The following is a 20,927-nucleotide window of genomic DNA, read 5'->3' on the forward strand; positions in this document are numbered from 1 at the left end:
GTGTTTTCTCTGAAGGAACTAACGGATATCAATTCATTTTTATTCACATATATTTTAAATTTTTTTTAGAATTTTATGCATGAGTATTACATTTACATACTTTCTTTTTCTCTCTGTCCCAACTCCAGCACCTCTGTGTCCTTCTTCCAACTCCTTGTCAAATTCATGACCTCTTTTTCTTTATTTTTAACACACACACGATACCAGTCAGTCATAAACACATACAAGCAACATTAGATGGACTCTGTAGGCTGAATGTTAATTCTTTAACGACCCCCATAAATATAAATACTGAGCCTGGAGATAAAGGGAACACTGTGCTTCTGAGTGGATGACATGTGCCTGTATATGGGCTTCTGGGTCAGTTGTTGGAGGACACAATATAAACACCAATCTGCATCCTCCTTTGCCTTATAGCCCAAAATGACCCACAGCATTGGGTAAAAAAAAATAAGATCTAGAACTTTCAGAAAATTCAAGAATACAAGGGAAGCTGTGTTGTGTGTCACATGAGGAAGAGGTATGCCAATATTGAGAATGCTATAAGAATTCTCTGGATTGTGCTAGGGAGCCATGGGGTGACAGTAATGCAATGTTCCCAAATGAACAGCAGGAAAAAGGGATTGAGTGGATCAGGCTCAGAGATGGCCAGCAGAAGTGCTAGGGGTAGAGAACCAGAGTTAAAGGAACAAGTTCCTGGCACCTGAGGGAAGGTGTGGACAAATGCAACTCCCAGGAAGGATGGGAGGGAGACAGAGGGCATTTAGTAGGCCATGCAATTTCTGACTGTGTTTGTTAAATGTTTTTTCACCACTGGTATGCCAACTTGGAAAACTTCTAATAATTTTCAAAAGGCAAAATGGTTTGCATCACTGGTTCAGTGGGTCAGGTACATGAGAATCTGAATTTGGATCACCAGCATTTATCTTCATCCCCAGCGCTCAGGACTTGGGGCTCACTGGCCAGCTGACCTAGGCAAAAATGACAACTATAGGTTCAGTAAGAGACCCTGTCCGAGAAGGTCAGATAGAGAGGTGATTGAAGAAGACATGCTTAGGTCATGGCCTCCGATGTGCACATATAGGTGAGTGCTCACATGCATGTGTATGCACACACACGCACACACACACACACACACACACAAATTAAAAGATAAGGGGAGGGGGACAAAATAGCATCAGTAGATACCCATAATGAATTCTTAATTCTAACGTATGCTCAGGAGTATAGAAATACAAGTTAAGAAATGTAAGGTTAAATCCTGGGAGAAACTAATTTATAGCAAAAATTATTGGCTGAGTGTGGTGGTACATACTTACTTGATTGACTGATACGGGAGGATTATGAGTTCAAAGCTAGCCTGGGCTACAGAGCAAGGCTTCATGTTGTATGTCAGCTTGTAGGAGGACAGCAAGGTATTGTTATCAAGGTGTGGCCCCTTGGGTCCTGTATTTAGCTGTGGCCGCATTTAAAATGCTTCTCAGCTGTTCTCTGGAACAACACAGTCTCTTAAAATAGAGTCACTGTTGTCGGGCCCAGTTCATCTTCTGCTGCTGCTGCTCAGAAAAGTTGGTTGTGGTGTGAAGGATGAAGTCTGTCTTTTTTGTCTGTTCCAGTTGTCTGGGACTTGGGGCCTTGTTCCAGGAGAAGCTTGGGACTCCAGTGTGCAGAAGCTTTGAGAACCCAGGGAGTCCCCTGTATTAAGAGTTTCTGGGCCCCTTCTCCAATTCTTTCCTGTAAGTGGGACTTGCCTATGGGCCTGCTGTCTGTGTCGGTCCCACTGGGCTTATGTTTGTGCTTCCCTGTGCAGCTGTACTTTTTTTTCAGGACTGCCAGTCCATAAATAAAGACATGGAGACTTATTATTAATTATAAAAGCCCAGCACTAGCTTAGGCTTGTTCTTAACTAGTTCTTATAATGTAAATTAACCCATATTTTAAAATTTCTGTCCTTTTACGAGGCTTCTTGCCTCATCCCCGTACTGCCCATCCTGCTTCCTCCAGGTCTTGCTGGAGACTCTGCCTTTCTTCTTTCTCAGGTTCTCTCCTGCAAAGAAGTCCCTCCTATACTCTCCTTCCTAGCTGTTGGCTGTATGACTTTTTATTACACCAGTCACAGCAATACATTTCTATACAGTGTACAAATATCTCACAATATTTTGTCTAAATAAAAAGAGAAGGCTTTAACTCTTAATGTAGTAAAACAATATACAATAAGAACAATTATCAGGTAAGAATTATATTTGCAATGTCCAGTCCATTTGTATTTGGTATATTTGGAGAAAATACTCTGTTATCTATCCTATCCTGATGAATTTAAAGTTTTATACCTAAACCATTTTTATCACAATTTGTATTACCATCCTAATAATATTTTTAGACATCTTCTTAGGTAAACAACTTAAGCTTTCATATTTTCCAACCTTATAAACTTTATTATCTCTTTTGTAAGTTTCCTTTTTTGAATTTGGTAACAAAGAAAATGATATAACTATCTAGTCTTCAACTCCATCAGAGACCTAAGAAGGATATAATATTACCTGAGTAAACAGGAAGTGCAGAGCAAGCAACTTCCAAAACTATAGAAGTGTCAGAGACATTTGGCTGCCCTGGACAGCCACCTAAGGTTCCTCTAACATTGGGGCATCCATCTTACAAGTCTAGAATATCTGACAGATTTTTCTTTTAAGCAGGAATTTTGAAGGATTGTCCTACCTTGTCTTGGTAAAATTTGGCAGTTGCCTTCTTTTGTGTTCTGTTTGTCCAGCTTGGACAGCATACTGTCAGCTGTTGAGGCAAGGGCAGTTTCTTTTTTTTTAATAATATTTATTTATTTATTAAAGATTTCTGCCTCCTCCCGCCACCCCCTCCCATTTCCCTCCACCTCCCCCATCAAGTCCCCCTCCCTCGTCAGCCCAAAGAGCAATCAGGGTTCCCTGAAGGGCAGTTTCTTACCAAATGGCTAACTTTTGCTACAAAGAAGGCAAACTCCATATGGAGGTTTTCAGTGTTCATTATCTTCTTTGAAGTAGATTGGTGCTACCAGGAGCAGATGTATCTCACTGTCCTTGAGGCAGGAGCTGATGTAGAGGCCACCGAGGGATTCAGCTTATTGGCTTGTTTGCTTGCTCAGCCTTCTTTCTATAGAAGCCAGAACCACCAGACCAGGGATGAACTCCCAAAATTGCCTTTCCCCCATCAATCACTAATTAAGAAAATGCTCTACAGACCTGTCCCCAGCCTGATTTTATGAAGATATTTTCTCCCTCCTTTCAGGTAACACTAGTTTGTGTTAATAAGTTTATGACATAAGATTAGCTTATGACATAAAACAAGCAGTTTTAGGTTCATAACAAAATTGAGCAAGACATACAGATTTCCCATTTAATCCTTTAAGTGGTCGCTTCCTCCATTATAGCATTGCACATTCCAGCAGTCTGTGACCTACTCTGACAAAGCATCCTCTCCCCATGTCTGTGGAATTTAAACAGGCCTCACTCCTGACTACCTATTTTATGGGTTTAGTGAACATTACCAAATTATGATCATTACCATATCACTGAGCTAAGAATTATCTGTCTTGGACTGGTGTGATGGCACACACCTTTAATCCCAGCACTGGAGAGGCAGAGGCAGGGGATCTCTGTGAGTTCTAGGTCAGTCTGTTCTGCATAGCAGGTTCCAGGCTATCCATGTCTACCCAGTGAGACCCAGTCTCAAACAAAAACTTTCAGAAAGTATAATAAAAGAAACTGACCCTCCCGCTCCTGGCAGCCACCAGCCTATTAGCTCCTAGGCTAATCACTAGTCCCTTTGCTGGGGACTCCTGCTCCATGCTGAAATGTCAGCGGGCCCACTCTTCTGCAGGCAAGTACAAGTGAGCTCCTGAATGCTGCGGAGCCGAGTCCCTTACTTCTGCTTAGATTATGGACATTGGAAGTGACTGCTGACAAAGTGACCTTTGTTACGTTTCTTTTTGTTGCACTTGTTATTGTTTCATTTCTTTTTCTCACATAAATTTTGTTAAAGTTGAAAATTACATAAATTTATTCATGTAAAATGTGAATCTCAGTAAGTTTTGACAACATCATCACCACAACAAAGATAATAAAATAATAAAATATTCTCATTACTCTCAGAGATTTCCTTATACCTTTTTCCTGTCAACTACACACACAAAACAGCAGTACCCACAGCCTTGCTCCCAGTCTGATAGCCAGTGACAATGTCAGCATGTGTATTTGTCTTCCCAGGTCGCGAATGAGTAGAATCCTAGAGTCTGGCACAACATGATTCCAGCCATGTAGAATCTCTGGAAAGTGTCAAGCCTTGGAGACCACAGATGTGTTGCTTTGCTTCTGTTTCTGTTTGTTTGTTTCTGTTTTTTTCTTCTCTTCTTCTTTTTGGAGTTTTATTTTATTTATTTTTTTTTATCACTTTATTATGTATATGTGTCTATGTGTATGCCATATATGTGTGTTTGCAGGTACCCAAGTAGGTGAGAAGAGGGCATTATTGGATTCCCTGGATTTAGTGTTACAAGCATTTGTGAGCTGACCAATGTAGATGCTGGGAACTGAACTCTGTGGTCTTCTGCAAGTGTCCCAAGTCCTCTTAACCACAGATCCCACCTTTTGGAGTTTTGCTGTAACTTTTTATACAGTTGTGTTCTTTTTTAGTACTTTAGATGTGATTTGGGTGTTCTTACAAGTTGGTTTGAACTTCAGAGTTAGAACAAATCCAAGTGAATTTGCAAATATCCCTGCAACATGGAGCATAGGTCCTTAAAGAACAGAGCATTTCATCTCCTCTCCCCTGCTGCCATTTAAAATTTTCTATTGGACGGAACTAACATTAAATTAAACAGAGAAAAACTCAAAGCCATCCCACTAAAATCAGGAACAAGACAAGGATGTCCACTCTCTCCATACCTCTTCAATATAGTGCTAGCAATAGCAATAAGACAACATAAGGGGATCAAGGGGACTCGTATTGGAAAGGAAGAAGTTAAGCTTTCGTTATTTGCAGATGATATGATAGTATACATAAGCGACCCCAAAAACTCTACCAAAGAACTCCTACAGCTGATAAACACCTTTAGTAATGTGGCAGGATACAAGATCAACTCGAAAAAATCAGTTGCCTTCCTATACACTAAGGATAAAGAAACAGAGAGGGAAATCAGAGAAGCATCACCTTTCATGATAGCCACAAAGAGCATAAAATATCTTGGGGTAACCCTGACCAAGGAAGTGAAAGATCTATTTGACAAGAACTTTAAGACTTTGAAGAACGAAATAGAAGAAGACACCAGAAAATGGAAGGATCTCCCTTGCTCTTGGATTGGGAGGATCAACATAGTAAAAATGGCAATTCTTCCAAAAGCAATATATAGATTCAATGCAATCCCCATCAAAATCCCATCAAAATTCTTCACAGATCTGGAGAAGACAATAATCAACTTTATATGGAAAAACAAAAAACCCAGGATAGCCAAAACAATCTTATACAATAAAGGAACGTCTGGAGGCATTACCATCCCTGACTTCAAACTCTATTACAGAGCTACAGTATTAAAAACAGCTTGGTATTGGCATAAAAACAGAGAAGTCGACCAATGGAACCGTATAGAAGACCCTGACTTTAATCCACAAACCTATGAGCACCTGATTTTCGATAAAGGAGCTAAAACTATACAATGGAAAAAAGAGAGCATCTTCAACAAATTGTGCTGGCAAAACTGGATTTCAATCTGTACAAAAATGAAAATAGATCCATGTCTGTCACCATGCACAAAACTCAAGTCCAAGTGGATTAAAGACCTCAATATCAGTCTGAACACACTGAACCTGATAGGAGAGAAAGTGGGAACTACACTACAACAAGTGGGCACAGGAGACCGCTTCCTACGTATAACATCAGCAGCACAGACAGTAAGGGCCTCATTGAATAAATGGGACCTCATGAGACTGAGAAGCTTCTGTAAAGCAAAGGACACTGTCGCTAAGACAGAAAGGCAACCCACTGACTGGGAGAAGATCTTCACCAACCCCGCAACTGACAAAGGTCTGATCTCCAAAATATATAAAGAACTTAAGAAACTAGACTGTAAAAGGCTAATCAACCCAATTATAAAATGGGGCACTGAGCTGAACAGAGATCTCTCAACAGAAGAAGTTCAAATGGCCAAAAGACACCTAAGGTCATGCTCAACTTCCTTAGCGATCAGGGAAATGCAAATCAAGACAACTTTAAGATACCATCTTACACCTGTCAGAATGGCTAAAATCAAAAACACCAATGATAGCCTATGCTGGAGAGGTTGTGGAGAAAGGGGTACACTTATCCATTGCTGGTGGGAATGCAAACTTGTACAACCACTCTGGAAAGCAGTGTGGCGGTTTCTCAGAAAATTTGGGATCAACCTACCCATGGACCCAGCAATACCACTCTTGGGAATATACCCAAGAGAGGCCTTATCATGCAACAAAAATATATGCTCTACTATGTTCATAGCAGCATTGTTTGTAATAGCCAGAACCTGGAAACAACCTAGATGCCCCTCAATTGAAGAATGGATGAAGAAAGTATGGAATATATACATATTAGAGTACTACTCAGCAGTAAAAAACAAGGACTTCTTGAAGTTTGCAGGCAAATGGATGGAAATAGAAAACACTATCCTGAGTGAGGTAAGCCAGACCCAAAAAGAGGAACATGGGATGTACTCACTCATATTTGGTTTCTAGCCATAAATAAAGGACATTGAGCCTATAATTCGGGTTCTTAGAGAAGCTAAATAAGAAGGAGAACCCAAAGAAAAACATATAGGCATCCTAGCCGTGTTCCCACAGATCTGCCACTCACTCTCAGGTTTTCCCACTTGCCACTGTTTTGTAGAAGTGTCTCTACAGTGAATTGGGATTCTCTTTCCACCTCTCGTTCTCTTCAGTGTGGGGATATAGTTGTCCTGGCACCTCACTTGCCTAATGGATAGAAATATATGTTGATTTTTTAAAAAAAGTTTGTTCAGCTGGGTGGTGGTGGTGCACTCCTTTAATCCAATCCCAGAACTTGGGAAGCAGAGACAAGTGGATCTCTGTGTAAGTTCTAGGCCAGCCTGGTCTAGAGAGTGAGTTCCAGGATAGCTAGGGCTACACAGAGAAACCCTGTCATGAAAAACAAAAATCAATAAATTAATAAAAATAATTTTTAAAAAGATTTGAGTTACAACGGAATAGAGGTGTCTAAACTCCTTAAATGCTGGGCTGGGAGCTGGTAGTTCCCCAGGGAGGATTTGGGAAGATGAAAGAGAAGAACCACATTTAAGAGGAAGAGAGATCCTTGACTCTGTAGGCAAGAAAGTGTGTGCATGTTTGCGTGCGTGCATGCGTGCGTGTGACTTAGGGCCATATTTAGGCAAACTGGGTAAACAGATAGTGGGGAATTTGGATGCCAGGTAAATCTTAGGATATAGAGAGAGACTTGAATGGAGAGCAAAGGAAACGGAAATTTGGCTGAATGCAGGTGTGGGAGGATCCTTAAGGGTCTTGTGGTTCTAGTTCAGTTGAAAGACACCACTCTGAGACTTGGGGACGTTAACCAGCTCATCAGCATTCTGGGAAGTATTTAATGGCAGAACTCAAGTTAGATCTAGTCCAGTCTCTCAACCATTTCTACTGATGTGGACAAATTGATGATGCAATGGGAATTAAGCTGTGGTTGCCCTCCTTATCAATTACATATTTCCTGGGACTCACTGTGTTTGTACAGAGTTCCCCATTGCTAATCATGTGTTTGAACACAGGGGTCTTTTTGTACTCAGTTTGAACCTGTAGCTTTGCCAATGGTGCTGTCCTGGGTAGGTGTTTAAGAAACATGTTGTTTCCTTAGTGACCTTCAGAGATGTCTGTCCTGGCAAAAGCCTTAGTAGGTTAAGCCAACCTAAATTATGGAAAACCTGGCTGCAGTTCTGTTTGCCTTCCCAGAAGGCTTGTTGACTTGACAGTGATGAACAGTACGTGGGTTGGTGACCAGAAGGAATGACTGCTGCCCTTCCGAGGACTGCCTAAAGGGCAAATAAAAACACACACTACTTAATAGATCGCAAACCCCATATTTTTCTATATTTAAACATTACTGTCACTGGGGCTAGAGAAATGGCTTAATATTTAAGAACACATAGTGCTTGTCCCTGCAGAAGGTCCAGATCTGGTTCCCATCACCCATGGCAGGGTGGTCGCCTATAACTCCAGCTTTAGGGAGATCTGATGCCCTCTTCTTGTCTACACCCATATACATGTACCTCTCTATCCAATACATTGTTAAAAATAACTTCCCTGACATCAAGATTGGTTTATAGTTGTATAATTTTAACTGTGTCATATTTTAATTGAAAACCTTTTGCCATTAGAATTATATAAAATAAAAGTGCATATTGAAATTAATGGCCCCCGGGATCACACATTGATCACACAGAAGTCTTAGGCAAAATACTGCCAAGCAAACTGAGCAGTGCAGGGAAAGTGTTGGTAGATCATCACCAAGTGAAGCCAGGAGTGTCAGATTAGTTAATGTTTGATGAGTTCAGGCAGTGTAAATTACTGAATTAACAAAATAGAGAAGATACTTATAGGATCACCCTTTAAAGTAGGGGGAAATGATTTAGCAAAATTTAGTGATTCATATTGAGCAACATAGCTCAGTTGTTAAGAGCGCTGTTCGCTCTTGAGGGAGATGCATGATCAGTTGCCAGCACACGCGGCAGCTCGCAACCTTCTGTGACTCTAGTTCCAGATTTCACATCCTCTTCTGACATCCACAGACACCAGGCACACATGTGCTGCACAGACTTACCTGTAGGAACATAATTTTTAAAAAACCACAGTCCCTTTTGATAAAATCTCAGGCAGAAGAGAGCACATCTACAGTTTGCTGATGGGGGTTTGAAAGCCCCTCTCTGGTAGGATCTCGGTAGAGATTTTCTCTCTTCCCACTTGTGCTCAGCAGGGCCTTCTGGTCCTAGACAGTGAGAAAGGAAACAGTGGCAGGAAAGCCGTTTGTACTCGGTCACACAGAAGAGTGGTTGCTGCTGTAAAGGCACTGCTGGAAGCACAGTGAATTTAGCGTGATCATAGCATGTGAAGATATTTGTCTTTTAAGAAAAATAAAACTTTTACTTTGTTTTGTATTTTCTTGTTGATGGTGTCCTTCTGGAACCTAATAGAAATGCAGTAGAGCTCTTGATCTTATTGGGCATGGTTTTTAATTGTCCACTTTCCATGATTCTATAATTATATATTGCTAGTTGATTTTGTTGAATTTTTAAATATAAAATCTTCTTTTGTTTGACTGTTTTGGGGGGAGTGTTTGTTTGTTCAATTTGTTATGTTATTCTTGAGATGGGTTCTCAGTATGTATCCGTGGTTGTCCTGGAACGTGTTAGGTAGATTAGGCTGGCCTTAACTCACAGAGATCTACCTGCCTCTGCCTCCTGAGTATTGGGATTAAAGGCATATGCCTCCATACCTGGCTGTGTATAAAATCTTATCATTTACAAATAATAATAATTATTATTATTATTATTGTATTGCAGCAAATGAAGCTCATGTTTTGGTCTTTGCATAAGAGACTATGAGAAAGGAATTTAATTGAATATAAAGAAACCTCACTAACCTTGGTAAAGAAATAGGGGTCTTCTTGACTCACATTGCTTCACAGTCTGTAGCAAAATCATCAGGAAAGCCACCTTCTCTTCCTATCCTTCTGTTCCTGTCACTTTAAGCCGTTGGCTTTTTCTGTTTAGTCACCATGCACCTGTGTCACCTGCAGGCAGGTGACCGGCTCACGGGGGTGGGGGGGAGAGGCTGACCGCAGGATAAAGGACGTTGTCCTTTTGTGAGGGAGTGCACACATGAGGGGACATGAGCCAGTGATGTATCACATTGCCAGCCGCTGCCGAGCTAGAAGAGCATAGCTGTAGCATCTGGAGAGCAGGTTCTTCACAGCAGACAGGAAGAAAGTAGGAGGGGACTGGGACTCAATATGACCTTCAAGGGCACGCTTCCACCCAGGTCCTCCCTCTTAAGTTTATAGAAGCTTCCAAAATGGCACCCCCATCTGGGAACCAACAGTTTGACACATGAACTTGTGGGGGCACTTCCCATTTCAAACCCCTAAAATATGTGTTAGGGAGAGCATTCTTGCTCGGCTTCCAGTGCTCTGAGGAATGGCTTCTGTAAGCCTGGTCTTCCAGAGTCTCTTAAATGCACCGGATAGACACTGTAACCTTCACTTTACAGTTTGGGGGAAACATAGGTTTAATAGCTGCAAACCACACCCGATGCTTGCCACTGTCATTCCCACCCCCACCTCTGCACTCTGAAACACACGTACCGGGGTTCAACATGAAGACCAGAAAATAAGAGTGACCAGCCACTGGCTCTTACTTCTACCTTAGTACAAAAATGGTGATTCTGCCTCTAGGAAACCTCAGAATGAGACTGAGAATGATATCCGTCTCCTCCCGTTTTAGAATACTTCCTAGTGCTGGGATTAAGGGCATGCACCACAACCTCCTGGGTTCTTTGATAAGCTACTGTGGCTGCTGGGATTAAAGGTGTGTGTCATTGCTGCCTGGTCTGCAAGGCTGGCCAGTGTAGCTGTTTTACTTTTCTGATCCTCAGGCAAGCTTTATTTATTAAAATACACATGAAATGCCACTACAGTGCTTCACTGGGTCCTTATAAACATTAGTTATTGTTGATTCCATTGGCATGACATTCCTGAAGAACAAAGACATTCATGCTATTTAATTGTTATATAAACAGAAATAGCAAGTTCAGTTTGCTTATGGTAGTATTTTTACATGTATGCTGGTAGGGATGCCTGTTCACATGTATGCTAGCAAACGTGTTCATGGTTCTATGTGCACATGGGTGGAGGCCAGAAGCTGGCATCGTGTTTTCCTTAACCATTGAACACTTTATCTATTGAGGCGGAGTCTTCTGCTGTACCCAGCATGCAGTCCATGCAGTCAGCACCTCACACAGGAGTCCCGTGTCCACCACCTAGGGCTTGGGACTACAGCTGCCACCATACCTGCCTGGCTTTTTACAAACTCCAGTCTTACGATTGCACAGAGTGTTTTGCATACTGACTCATTGTCTCCCCAGGCCCTGCTGGAGAGTTTATAGTCTTAAACTGGCCCCTGCCTCTCCCTCTCCGTTTCTTGTATGGCAGCGTTGGAAATTTTGCTGTTCTTTGGCTCAGTAGTATCTGGTTAAATGCCTAATCAAGGATCTATTCCTTCATGACTGGGTTTTCCCCTGTACAGCCACCAGTAGGGTTTGCATGACTGCCAAAGTCTCTCTCATTCAAATGTCTTGGATAGATAGGGAGGTGGCTCATACATTTTCTTGGACACAAGGTAATGTAGTAAGTATTTGTGTTTGCTCTCAGGAAGAGAACAGAGGGGCTTTCGTACATTGTCCACATGACTGAAACCCCCTTGTCTCTGTGGCCAGGTAGCTGACCGGAGAGCCCTGGCAGGCCTGTAACTTACCGTGCCTTCTGAGCTCTTACCTCCAAGGTCCTGCAGAAGCCATTAAGCTCGAGAAGCTCACTTCTTGACCCTTGAGCTGTGATGATTGGCAGAGCTTCCTTCCCCTCTAAGTGAATTGTTGTTTATGGGGGGGGGGGATGATTGGAGACAGCTTGAGTTAGATGCTGGGTTCCACAGTTGGCCTTTGGCTAGTATTCAGGTGTACGTATGCACACACAGAGAATGACAGAGGGGACACTTCCTCCTCTGGGCTTTGCCTGGCATTTGCACCTCTCCCCCACACCACACGCACATGCACACACACAAAATAGATGAACAAATATTTTTTAAAATGAAAAAACAGAAAATGTATGATGGAGAGAAAGAAAGAAATGAAAATTTTCCTTCTGAAAAATCTTGAAATCGACCACTTTCTAGAAGGACAAGCTCCAAGAGCAAGCCTGGCTGACAGGTAGGGAAGGAAAGGGCCACACCTCTACAGTTTTCTCCCAGTAAAGCTAACAGTCTAGATGAGATGGGATTTTCCCTGAGAAAAGTACTTTTTTCAAGTTCACACATCCAGATTTGCATTCTTCTACGTCTGTAAAAGAAAACCAGTAACTTTAAGCCACACAGCTTGGCATATGAGAATGCTGAGACAGGTGGTTGCAAATTTGGGCTACAGAGTAAGATACTGTTTCAAATAAAATAAAGCAATAGCAGTTATGGTGACGCATGCCTGTAGTAGTTCTAGCATTTGGGAGGCTAACTCAGGACGGTGAGTTCTAGGGCAACTAGGGCATGGCAAGACGTTGTCTCAAATAAACAAACATAAGAATAAAGTCTTATCACACATACTCACAAGAAACCTACCCCAACTGTGTCTTTGGTGGATTCTTCTAAACTCTTAAGAAGGAAAAGTAATGTCAATTTTGTATTAGATTCTTCAAGAAATAGAAAAAAAAGAGAGCACTTTTGAGTTCATTTTGTGAGACTAGCCACACCCTGATTCCATAACACGAGTTAGGTGTGCGAGTGGCCCAAATAAGTCTGTGGCAGGAGAGCAAATGTCATGAGCATGAGAGAACTTGGAGTCACGGGTGCCACAATGTCCTGCCTTCCCAGGGCTGTCTTTAAGAGTTTGCGTAGACATAAACTCTCATTTACCTGTGCACACAAGACTTCTAACATACTCTCTATATGTTATTTCTAATGTTCTTTGTCCATTGTCATCTGTGGGATGCATGTGTGCACTTACATTTGTGTATGCATGTGAGTGCTCTAAAGAATCATTCTTCATTGCTTTCTACCTGATTTTTTGAAACAGGGTCTCTCAGTCAAACCCAGAGCTCACTGATAAGCCTAGTCTTGTTAGCCAGCTTGCTCTGGGGATCTCTTATCTCTACTTTCTGACCCTGGGATTATGTGGTGCTACCATGCTGACCCAGCATTTACATAGATTCTGGGGATCCAAACTCTGGTCTTCATGCTTACATGACAAATGCTCTAAGCATGGGGCTATCTCCTCAGCTCTCTATTTATCTTTTAAAAAAAGACTCTAAACCTGGCCTGCTATAACACATGGTACTTTCATCATCACAGACTCCTCTTCTAGAACACTGACTCTGTACTTTCCTGACTATTACTCTATTCTGACTGCCTTCAATATGGACACACCTCTGACATATCGGCTGTGGCATTAAGGGGCACCCTTAACTCCGAGAATGAAGAAATCTCCTAGCCCCAAGTTGGTTGTAACAGGGCACATCTCACCTGCTCACCTACAGCATGTTATTTTCTTTACAGGCACGATGGTTCTGGGAAGCCTACTTCCAGTCCATTAAAGCCATTGCCCTGGCCACCCTGCAGATCATCAATGACAGGATCTATCCATACGCAGCCATCTCTTATGAAGAATGGAATGACCCTCCCTCTGTGGTAAGTGGGTCCCTGTGCCAGCCATGTGAGCCATCGAGCCGGGAGAAAGGAAAGTTAGACTGCTGAGGAATCGGTGTTAACTGCCAGCTCTCTCAGATGGATGAGCTCTTTAGACTTGCAGCTTGAGAAGGCAACTTGGTTCACAAAGTCTGGCAAGAGTGAAAGGACAGAGAGGCAGCAGCTTCCAGTTTGTTCCCCACAGCTTGGGAAGAGTCTCTTTTCTTAAGGTCAAGGTGAGTGACACCTGGGTCTTGTAAGCTAAAGACTTGTGATGGATTTGGCACTGAATGCCTAGAACACTTGAGAAAGTTCCATCAACAGCTCAATGATTGGCTTGTTTGGACATCCTGCTCTGCTGGAAATGCATCAAGTGTTTGACATGTATTACTTAAGCTGACATTTCCAATGCCCTGTGAGCAAAACAGTAGTGAGCAAAAGTGATGGAGTGGCCTTCAGCATCACTAGTTCCTTGCTTGGGAGTAGCTGAAGCCTTGAGCAAGAGGCAGTGTGTAGGTGTGTCATTGTAGGGGTTGTGACAGTGGCTTATAGGAACACATTCTTTCTCAGTGAAAATGCCAAGTGTTCTGGGCTGGCAGTTATGACTTCTAGCTGCTCTCAGACGTACCTGGTGGTGTGTTTCACAGACTTGAAGCTCACACAGGAGAAGATAGTTCTCCACACTCCATCCATCCATTGATCACCTCCCATCACCTACGCTGGACTCCTCCAGCGAGGGCTGTATGCCACCACGCAGTTGATCACATCCTTGTCTGAGTTTCTTCCCCCTTTTGCCCATTATCCTATGGGTACTGAGTGGTTGGTGCTCCATCAGGGACAGAAGATCGGCCCCAGATTCACGTGAACACCGATGGTATAAGTCCTGCAGTAGACCAGCTTCAGAGCATGGGGTAGTGTAGCCACATATCTCTCCTCCCTGCATTTTTCCCAAGTAAGACTGCAAAAACATGCATAGAGCAAACACATGCTTTTATGAGGTGACATCCTTCACACATTTCCTCTTTGAGTTTGTTGCCAAAGTGATCTTGCAGAATAATTATAAAATGTAATCACATAAAAAGGACCATACTAAGTGTGCTTCACTGCACTTTGCCCTTTTCACTTTAGCAAGAGAGAGTAAAATTCAGTTTTTACAGAAATAGGTCGGAGTTTTGTAAGATGACTGTATACTGTCCCATTGTTGGATATAAGTTATGTTTTAGGCCTATTAATTATATTCCAAACAATGAAATAAAAACTACTTTCTTTCCTAACATGGATAAGTGTATACTTTAAATAGATTTCTAAATAAATACATGAATGATATACAGGAATCATTCCAGCTTAGAAATTGCTTAACTTCCCTCCCACTATTTGAGACAAGGACTTATGTAACCCAAGCTAACCTTGCTGGGATCAAAGGTATGTGGTACCATACCTGCTTTGTGTTGTGCTGGGGATCAAACCCTGAGCTTTGAGCAAGCAAGGATCCAAACCCAGCCTAAGAAGACATACATTTTTTTAAGTGTGGGTGATACTAACAGATTGTTCTTTTAAATATTATAGTTTCTGTGCTGACTCTGGCAGCACACGAACTGAAACTGGGATACTGCAGAGAAGGCTAGTATGGCCCTGGTAGGGATAACACACAACTTTATGAAGTATTCCATAGTTTTCATTATCTGTTATTAGAGTTGGCTTGCCCCAGCAGGGACTGTAGATCCAAATGAGAGCAATTTACCAGGGCGACTCATGTGAAAAACCAGCGAAGGAAAGGGACAGGTAGTAACAGTGGGAGTGCAGATGCACAAAACACAACACAGTAAACACAGGCACGCGACAGAGAAGTCACTATGGGACCCAGTCCCAATCCACTCACTCCCCATTCTACATTCCAAAGGTAATCAGAGTGCTCAAAGCTCAGAAAAATGTCTTGAGTCTTTCCTCCCATCTTTTAATCCTCTCTAGTTCTGGGATTAAGGGCAGTCTCCAGGGAGGACCAGTTCCCAGAATTTGTCTCACACATGTGCCGTGTGCACAGTCACACCTACCCACTCACCACAAATAAATAAATAAATAAACAAAAAGCTTTTTTAATTTTTAAAGAATAATAGCAGATCTCTTATCATCAATCCTAAAAGCCAGTGAAGATGGAATGTTGTATTTTAGTTTCTGACAGAAATACCTATCAACCAATGATTCTCAGCAAAATTATCCCTTAGAACTGGTGTAGATATAAGGATGTTTTTAGACAAGCACAGAATAAGACAGTTGGTGATGAAGAAGCCAGCACTGCAGCAGATACGGACAGGAGGACTATCCAGATCACGCAAGAATCCATTTCATGAGAGGAACAGATGAACAAAGGAAAGCCAAGAAGTCCTTCATCAGGCCTAACACAGTGAACCTGTAAACCCCTTATACTGAAGTAAGAGGGGAAAATGGGATGTCAGTAATCCAGCCAGTCAGAAAAACAACCAAGGAACAGGCCTCTCAATAACCTTGGATGTAATAATTGTTCCTACTCACCAACCCAAAGGTGCAATCTAGGCTACTAGATTAAAACCCAACACCCAACTATGTATTGTCTTCAAGATATACACCCTTTGGCACAGATATTAGAAAATGGAAAAATCAAAGAAGGGAAATCCACCCACCAAGCCAATGGAAACCATGAAGCAACTGGTATAGTGATTCTGATATCTGATAAAGTAGACTCCAAACCAAAACTATTCAAAAGAGATAAATCCATTACATATTTAAAAGGGGAACTGTTGAAGGAGCTGCGGGCTGCTGGTGGCTCCTGGCCACCTGGCTAGCTTATGCTCTGAAATAACAACACACAAACTGTATTCATATAAACACTGCCTGGCCCATTATATCTAGCCTCTTCTGGCTAACTCTCATATCTTGCTTTAACCCATATTTAATAATCTGTGTAACACCACGAGATGGTGTCTTACCAGGAAGATTCTAGTGTATATCCATCTTGGGCTGGAGCTTCATCGCGTCTGCCCTGGAGAGGAGAGGCATGGCATCTGCCTCACTTCTTCCTAGCATTCTGTTCTGTCTACTCCGCCTACCTAATTTTCTGTCCTATCAAGGGCCAAGGCAGTTTCTTTATTAACCAATGAAAGTAATTCCTCCACCAGGGAACTATTTATAAAGATTATATAGGAATTGTAAATATTTGTACATTGAACATTGTAGGCTCCTAAATTTCATAAACACTAACTGGCATGAAAGGTAAGATAAGTCCTCATGTCGTACGGCTGGGGGACTTAGTGATCCATTCTTCTCTTTAGTCAGGGCTACCAAACTAAAAGGAGAGCAACAGCAGAGCCAACCCACACAATTGACCAACTGGATGTAAGAGACATCTACAGACCATTCCATCCAACAGACAACAGGATATACAGTCTCAGCAGCCCCTGAAACCTCCTCTACAGTCAGTCGTATTAGCCACTGAGCAAGCCATAACACATGAAATAAAAACTGAAATAATTCTTTGTACCATCTTAGACCACAGAGTAAAAGTAGAAAACAACAAGAGAAACCTCAGAGACTATACAGATACTTGCAGACTGAACAGTATATACTCTTTAGTTAACAGTGAGTTACTGAAGAAGTTGGAGGGAATTTAACATTCCTACACTATGATGAAAATTGTAGCACAGCCTATTGAACTTCTGAGATATAATATTTAGAGTTCAAATTTACAAAAAAAGATATCAATTGTCTAGTATGGCAGCTCAACAATTAAGATTACTTCCGGAAGATCCAGGTTCAATTCCCAGCACCTACAGCCTACATGATGGCTCATGGCCTTATGTAACTTCAGTCTCAGGAGATCTGACACCCTCTTCTGGCCTCCATGGGCACCAGGCACACACCTGATATGCAGACATGCATGTGGGCAAAACACATACACATAAAGTTAAATAAAATTTTAAAAATTCAGAGCAGTATCAATAAGTTACTTAATGATATCACTGAAGTTTCTAGAAACACAAGAAACCAAACCTAAATGCACTGTGGCCAGATATCATAAAGATCAGGACAGAAGTTAACGAATTAGAAACTCAAGGAACAACTCATAGACTTAAAAAGCTGGCTCTTTGAAAAGGTGAACAAGATTGACAAAGCCTTGACCAAACTAACCAGAAGGAGAAACACCGTATTGATAATATTAGAGATGGAAAGGCAATTGTTACAATAGGATCCGATCAAATCTGGAGAATCATTAGGGAATATTGTGGAACTTACTTTTCAAAAAGCTGAAAAGTCTAGAATAGTTGATAGATTCCTAAATATATATCACCTACCAAAATTAAATATTATAAGAATATAAAGATAACTTAGACCCATAACAAGGAACACAATTGAAGCAGTAATGAAAAGTCTTTGTTACAAGGAAAAGGCCAGGACTGGGCAGTTTCACTGCTGAATTGTACCAAATCTTTAAGGAAGGACTCACACAGTCCTCAAACTGCCACAAAATCAGAAGGAAAGGAATACTGCCAAACTCATTCGCGAAGCCAGTGTTATCCTGATGCTAAACCAGATGAGAACACAACAACAAACTATAGGCCAACTTTCACAATGAGCAAGGGTACAAAAATTTTCAACAAAATACTTAACAAAATTCAAGAGGACGTTAAGATCATACATCACAACGAAGTTGGTTTCATTCTAGGAGTGCAAAGTTAGTCTAACATTTGCATGTTAGATTTATAATTGTTACACATCAGATAAATAGACTTCAGGGTAGAAATCACATGATCTTCTCAGTGTACAGAAAAGCTGTTTGACAGAGTTCAAAATGGCTTTATGACAAAAGTCCTGAAGGAACTAGGACTAGAAAGAACTTTCACTATAGCAACGGCTTTTAAGGCAAATATATAACCAATGTTATGCTAAATGGGGAACGACTGGGAATGTTTCCTCAGACTCTGGAATGAGACAGGGGTGCTCACTCTTCACTCACATTTAGTGCAGCTGAAACAGTAACACAAGAAAAGGAAATGAAGGGGATACGCCTTTAATCCCAGTACTCGGAGGCAGAGGCAGGTGGATCTCTGTGAGTCTGAGGCCAGCCTGGTCTATGGAGCCAAGTTCCAAGAAGGCCCTAAAGCTACAGAGAAACCTTCTCTCAAAAAAAGCAAAAAAAAAAAAAAAAAAATAAATAAATAAAATAAAAAAAAATTAAAAAAAATCAGCAACAGCATCAAAAAACAAAATAAAAGAAACAAAGAAATCAAACTATTCCCATTTGCAAATGCTGTGAACTTACTTAATTAAGACTGTGGACATACCAGAAAGCTCTTAGGTCAGATAAATATTTTCATCAAAGTGGCAGAGCTCAAAATCAGCATACAAAACTGAAAAGCTTTTCTGTTGCAATAACTTCCCAAAGAGGAAATCAGGACAAACATTCCTTTCACAGTGGCTTCAGTCAGTAACAAATAAACCTAGGGGGTTCCCTAGCCAAGGAGGAGAAGACCTGTGTAGTGCAAACCTAGGGGGGGTTCCCTAACCAGGAGGAGAAGACCTCTGTAGTGCAAACCTAGGGGGGTTCCCTAGCCAGGAGGAGAAGACCTCTGTAGTGCAAACCAAGGGGAGCTCCCTAACCAAGGAGACAATGACCTCTGTAGTACAAACCTAGGGGGGTTCCCTAACCAGGAGGAGAAGACCTCTGTAGTGCAAACTTGAGGGCACTGAGGAGGACGCTAGACATTGGAGACACGTTCAGTGCTCTTGGATTGAAAGAATTAACATTGTGATCTATACAGTCCCATTAAAAATTCCAATGATATTCTCCACACAACTAGAAAAAATCCTAAAATTCACATGGAAGCCCAAAAGACCACAGATAGCCAAAGAAACCTTAAGAAAGAAAGATGGCAGACAGTACTTGATTTCAAATTATACCAACAAACCATATGAAAACGTCAATGTGGTACTGGCCCAGAAACAGGCATGTATACTAATGGAGTAGAATAGATGACCAGAAATAAATCCATAGTCACCTGTTAGACAAAGGTGTCAGAAACACACCACATAAAAGATAGCATCTTTAGCAAATGGTGCTGGAGGTATGGGAGACGTGGGAGCAGGTGGTTTAGGAAGCCTCAAAGGCATTGTAGGAGGAGGTAAAGCCTGAGGAGGGCGGGGCCACAATATCCACAATTATCCAGGTGTTCTCTGTTGAGGATAAGAAATCACTGTAGCCTTAATGGCCTAAGACTACACTTGAGATCAACCTATGTGTGATACCAGTGTAGAGGATGGGACAGTGTAGCAATGGGACAACTGGAGACAGCCTGAGAACGCGGGAGAGAATTAGTTGAGCCATGTCTGGGGAGACTGACTGCTCTCACTAGTGAGCCAGAGCCGTAGTGTACCCCTTGTCCTGAGGCTTTCTCAGTCTGGCTCCAGTCTGCTTTGAGGAGTTCTAGAGTACAGCCCACAGTGGCTTCCTTCCAGTGCACCCATCTGATGCTCCTCCCTAGCCCTAATATGCTTTCTCTGCCATCAGTCCTCTTCCCGGGGCGGGGCGGGGGAGGGGTGGTCTGTACTCACATCCTTTCCTCCAGGAGGCCTTCCAAACCTCCCCCAGGAGGCAGCCTTTTCCTCTTCACAAACTCTTAAGGGTGTGGAATCTGGTTTCTCTGTCACTTTGTACACATGGAGGTATAATTTCCTAGGAGGTTTTAAGCAGCTGCAGTATGCAGCTAGTATGATAGCCATTATTTTATCGTCCCCTGCATACCACCTGCTTTAAATGCAGGGGAGTAATACATGTCCTCTGTGAAGTAGTCTCATCGTGCATGGTGGCCTGTGGTCTATGCTAGTCACATAATTGTCGGGTTGTGTAAACAAGGGAGGACCTGGGCTTCACTGCCTGTAAAGTCCTTTGGGAGCCACTGAGCCTCCTCTGTGTGGGACATAACTCCTGCCCTAGCATATGGTCTAGGTTTGAACTGAAGAGTCTCATGTGTGTTCTCCTGCACACAAGTGCTACCAGCATGCTCAGGCAGACAGTCTGGTAATCATAGGAATTCACCCTGAGTGTTTATCTAAAGCTCTAAGAGTAAATAACTGGAGTTTCAATTCTCTTTTGCAAGTATTGATTAAGAGAAACGTGGAATTGTGTAGTTTTGAAATGGATGTGCTTGGAGTTTCAAACAGAGTGGTCAAAGTGAGGAACTCAAAGCCTGATAGAGAACACAAGTATAAAAGGCATAAATCTAGGCATGTGTCCAGAGATGTATTTGATATTTTTCATTCGGTTCTTTCTTAAATACATGTTCAGGGCACTTCGGTATTTATCACATCTCTAGTCAGTCAGGTGACGAGGGTCCTGATTTACAACCCAGGGCTGCTTGCTTCTGCGTCTTCAGTGGGAGCAACAGGCGGGAGGCTGGATAGCAGTGATTCATGTGTAGCT

General features: G+C 42.0%; 1 protein-coding gene across 1 annotated transcript in view; it reads left to right on the forward strand.

The window, feature by feature from the left end:
• The window catches only part of Ext2 (exostosin glycosyltransferase 2), a 148,758-nt gene that overhangs the window by 49,819 nt on the left and 78,012 nt on the right, over positions 1-20,927 (forward strand). The window contains exon 8 of the mRNA XM_050146887.1: positions 13,349-13,480. Coding sequence (XP_050002844.1) covers positions 13,349-13,480 — 132 coding nt within the window. The remainder of the gene's footprint in view (positions 1-13,348; positions 13,481-20,927) is intronic.

This window comes from Alexandromys fortis, unplaced genomic scaffold (assembly GCF_014885135.2).
Source record: "Alexandromys fortis isolate MF-2015 unplaced genomic scaffold, M_Fortis_MF-2015_v1.1 scaffold_12, whole genome shotgun sequence".
NCBI lineage: Eukaryota > Metazoa > Chordata > Mammalia > Rodentia > Cricetidae > Alexandromys > Alexandromys fortis.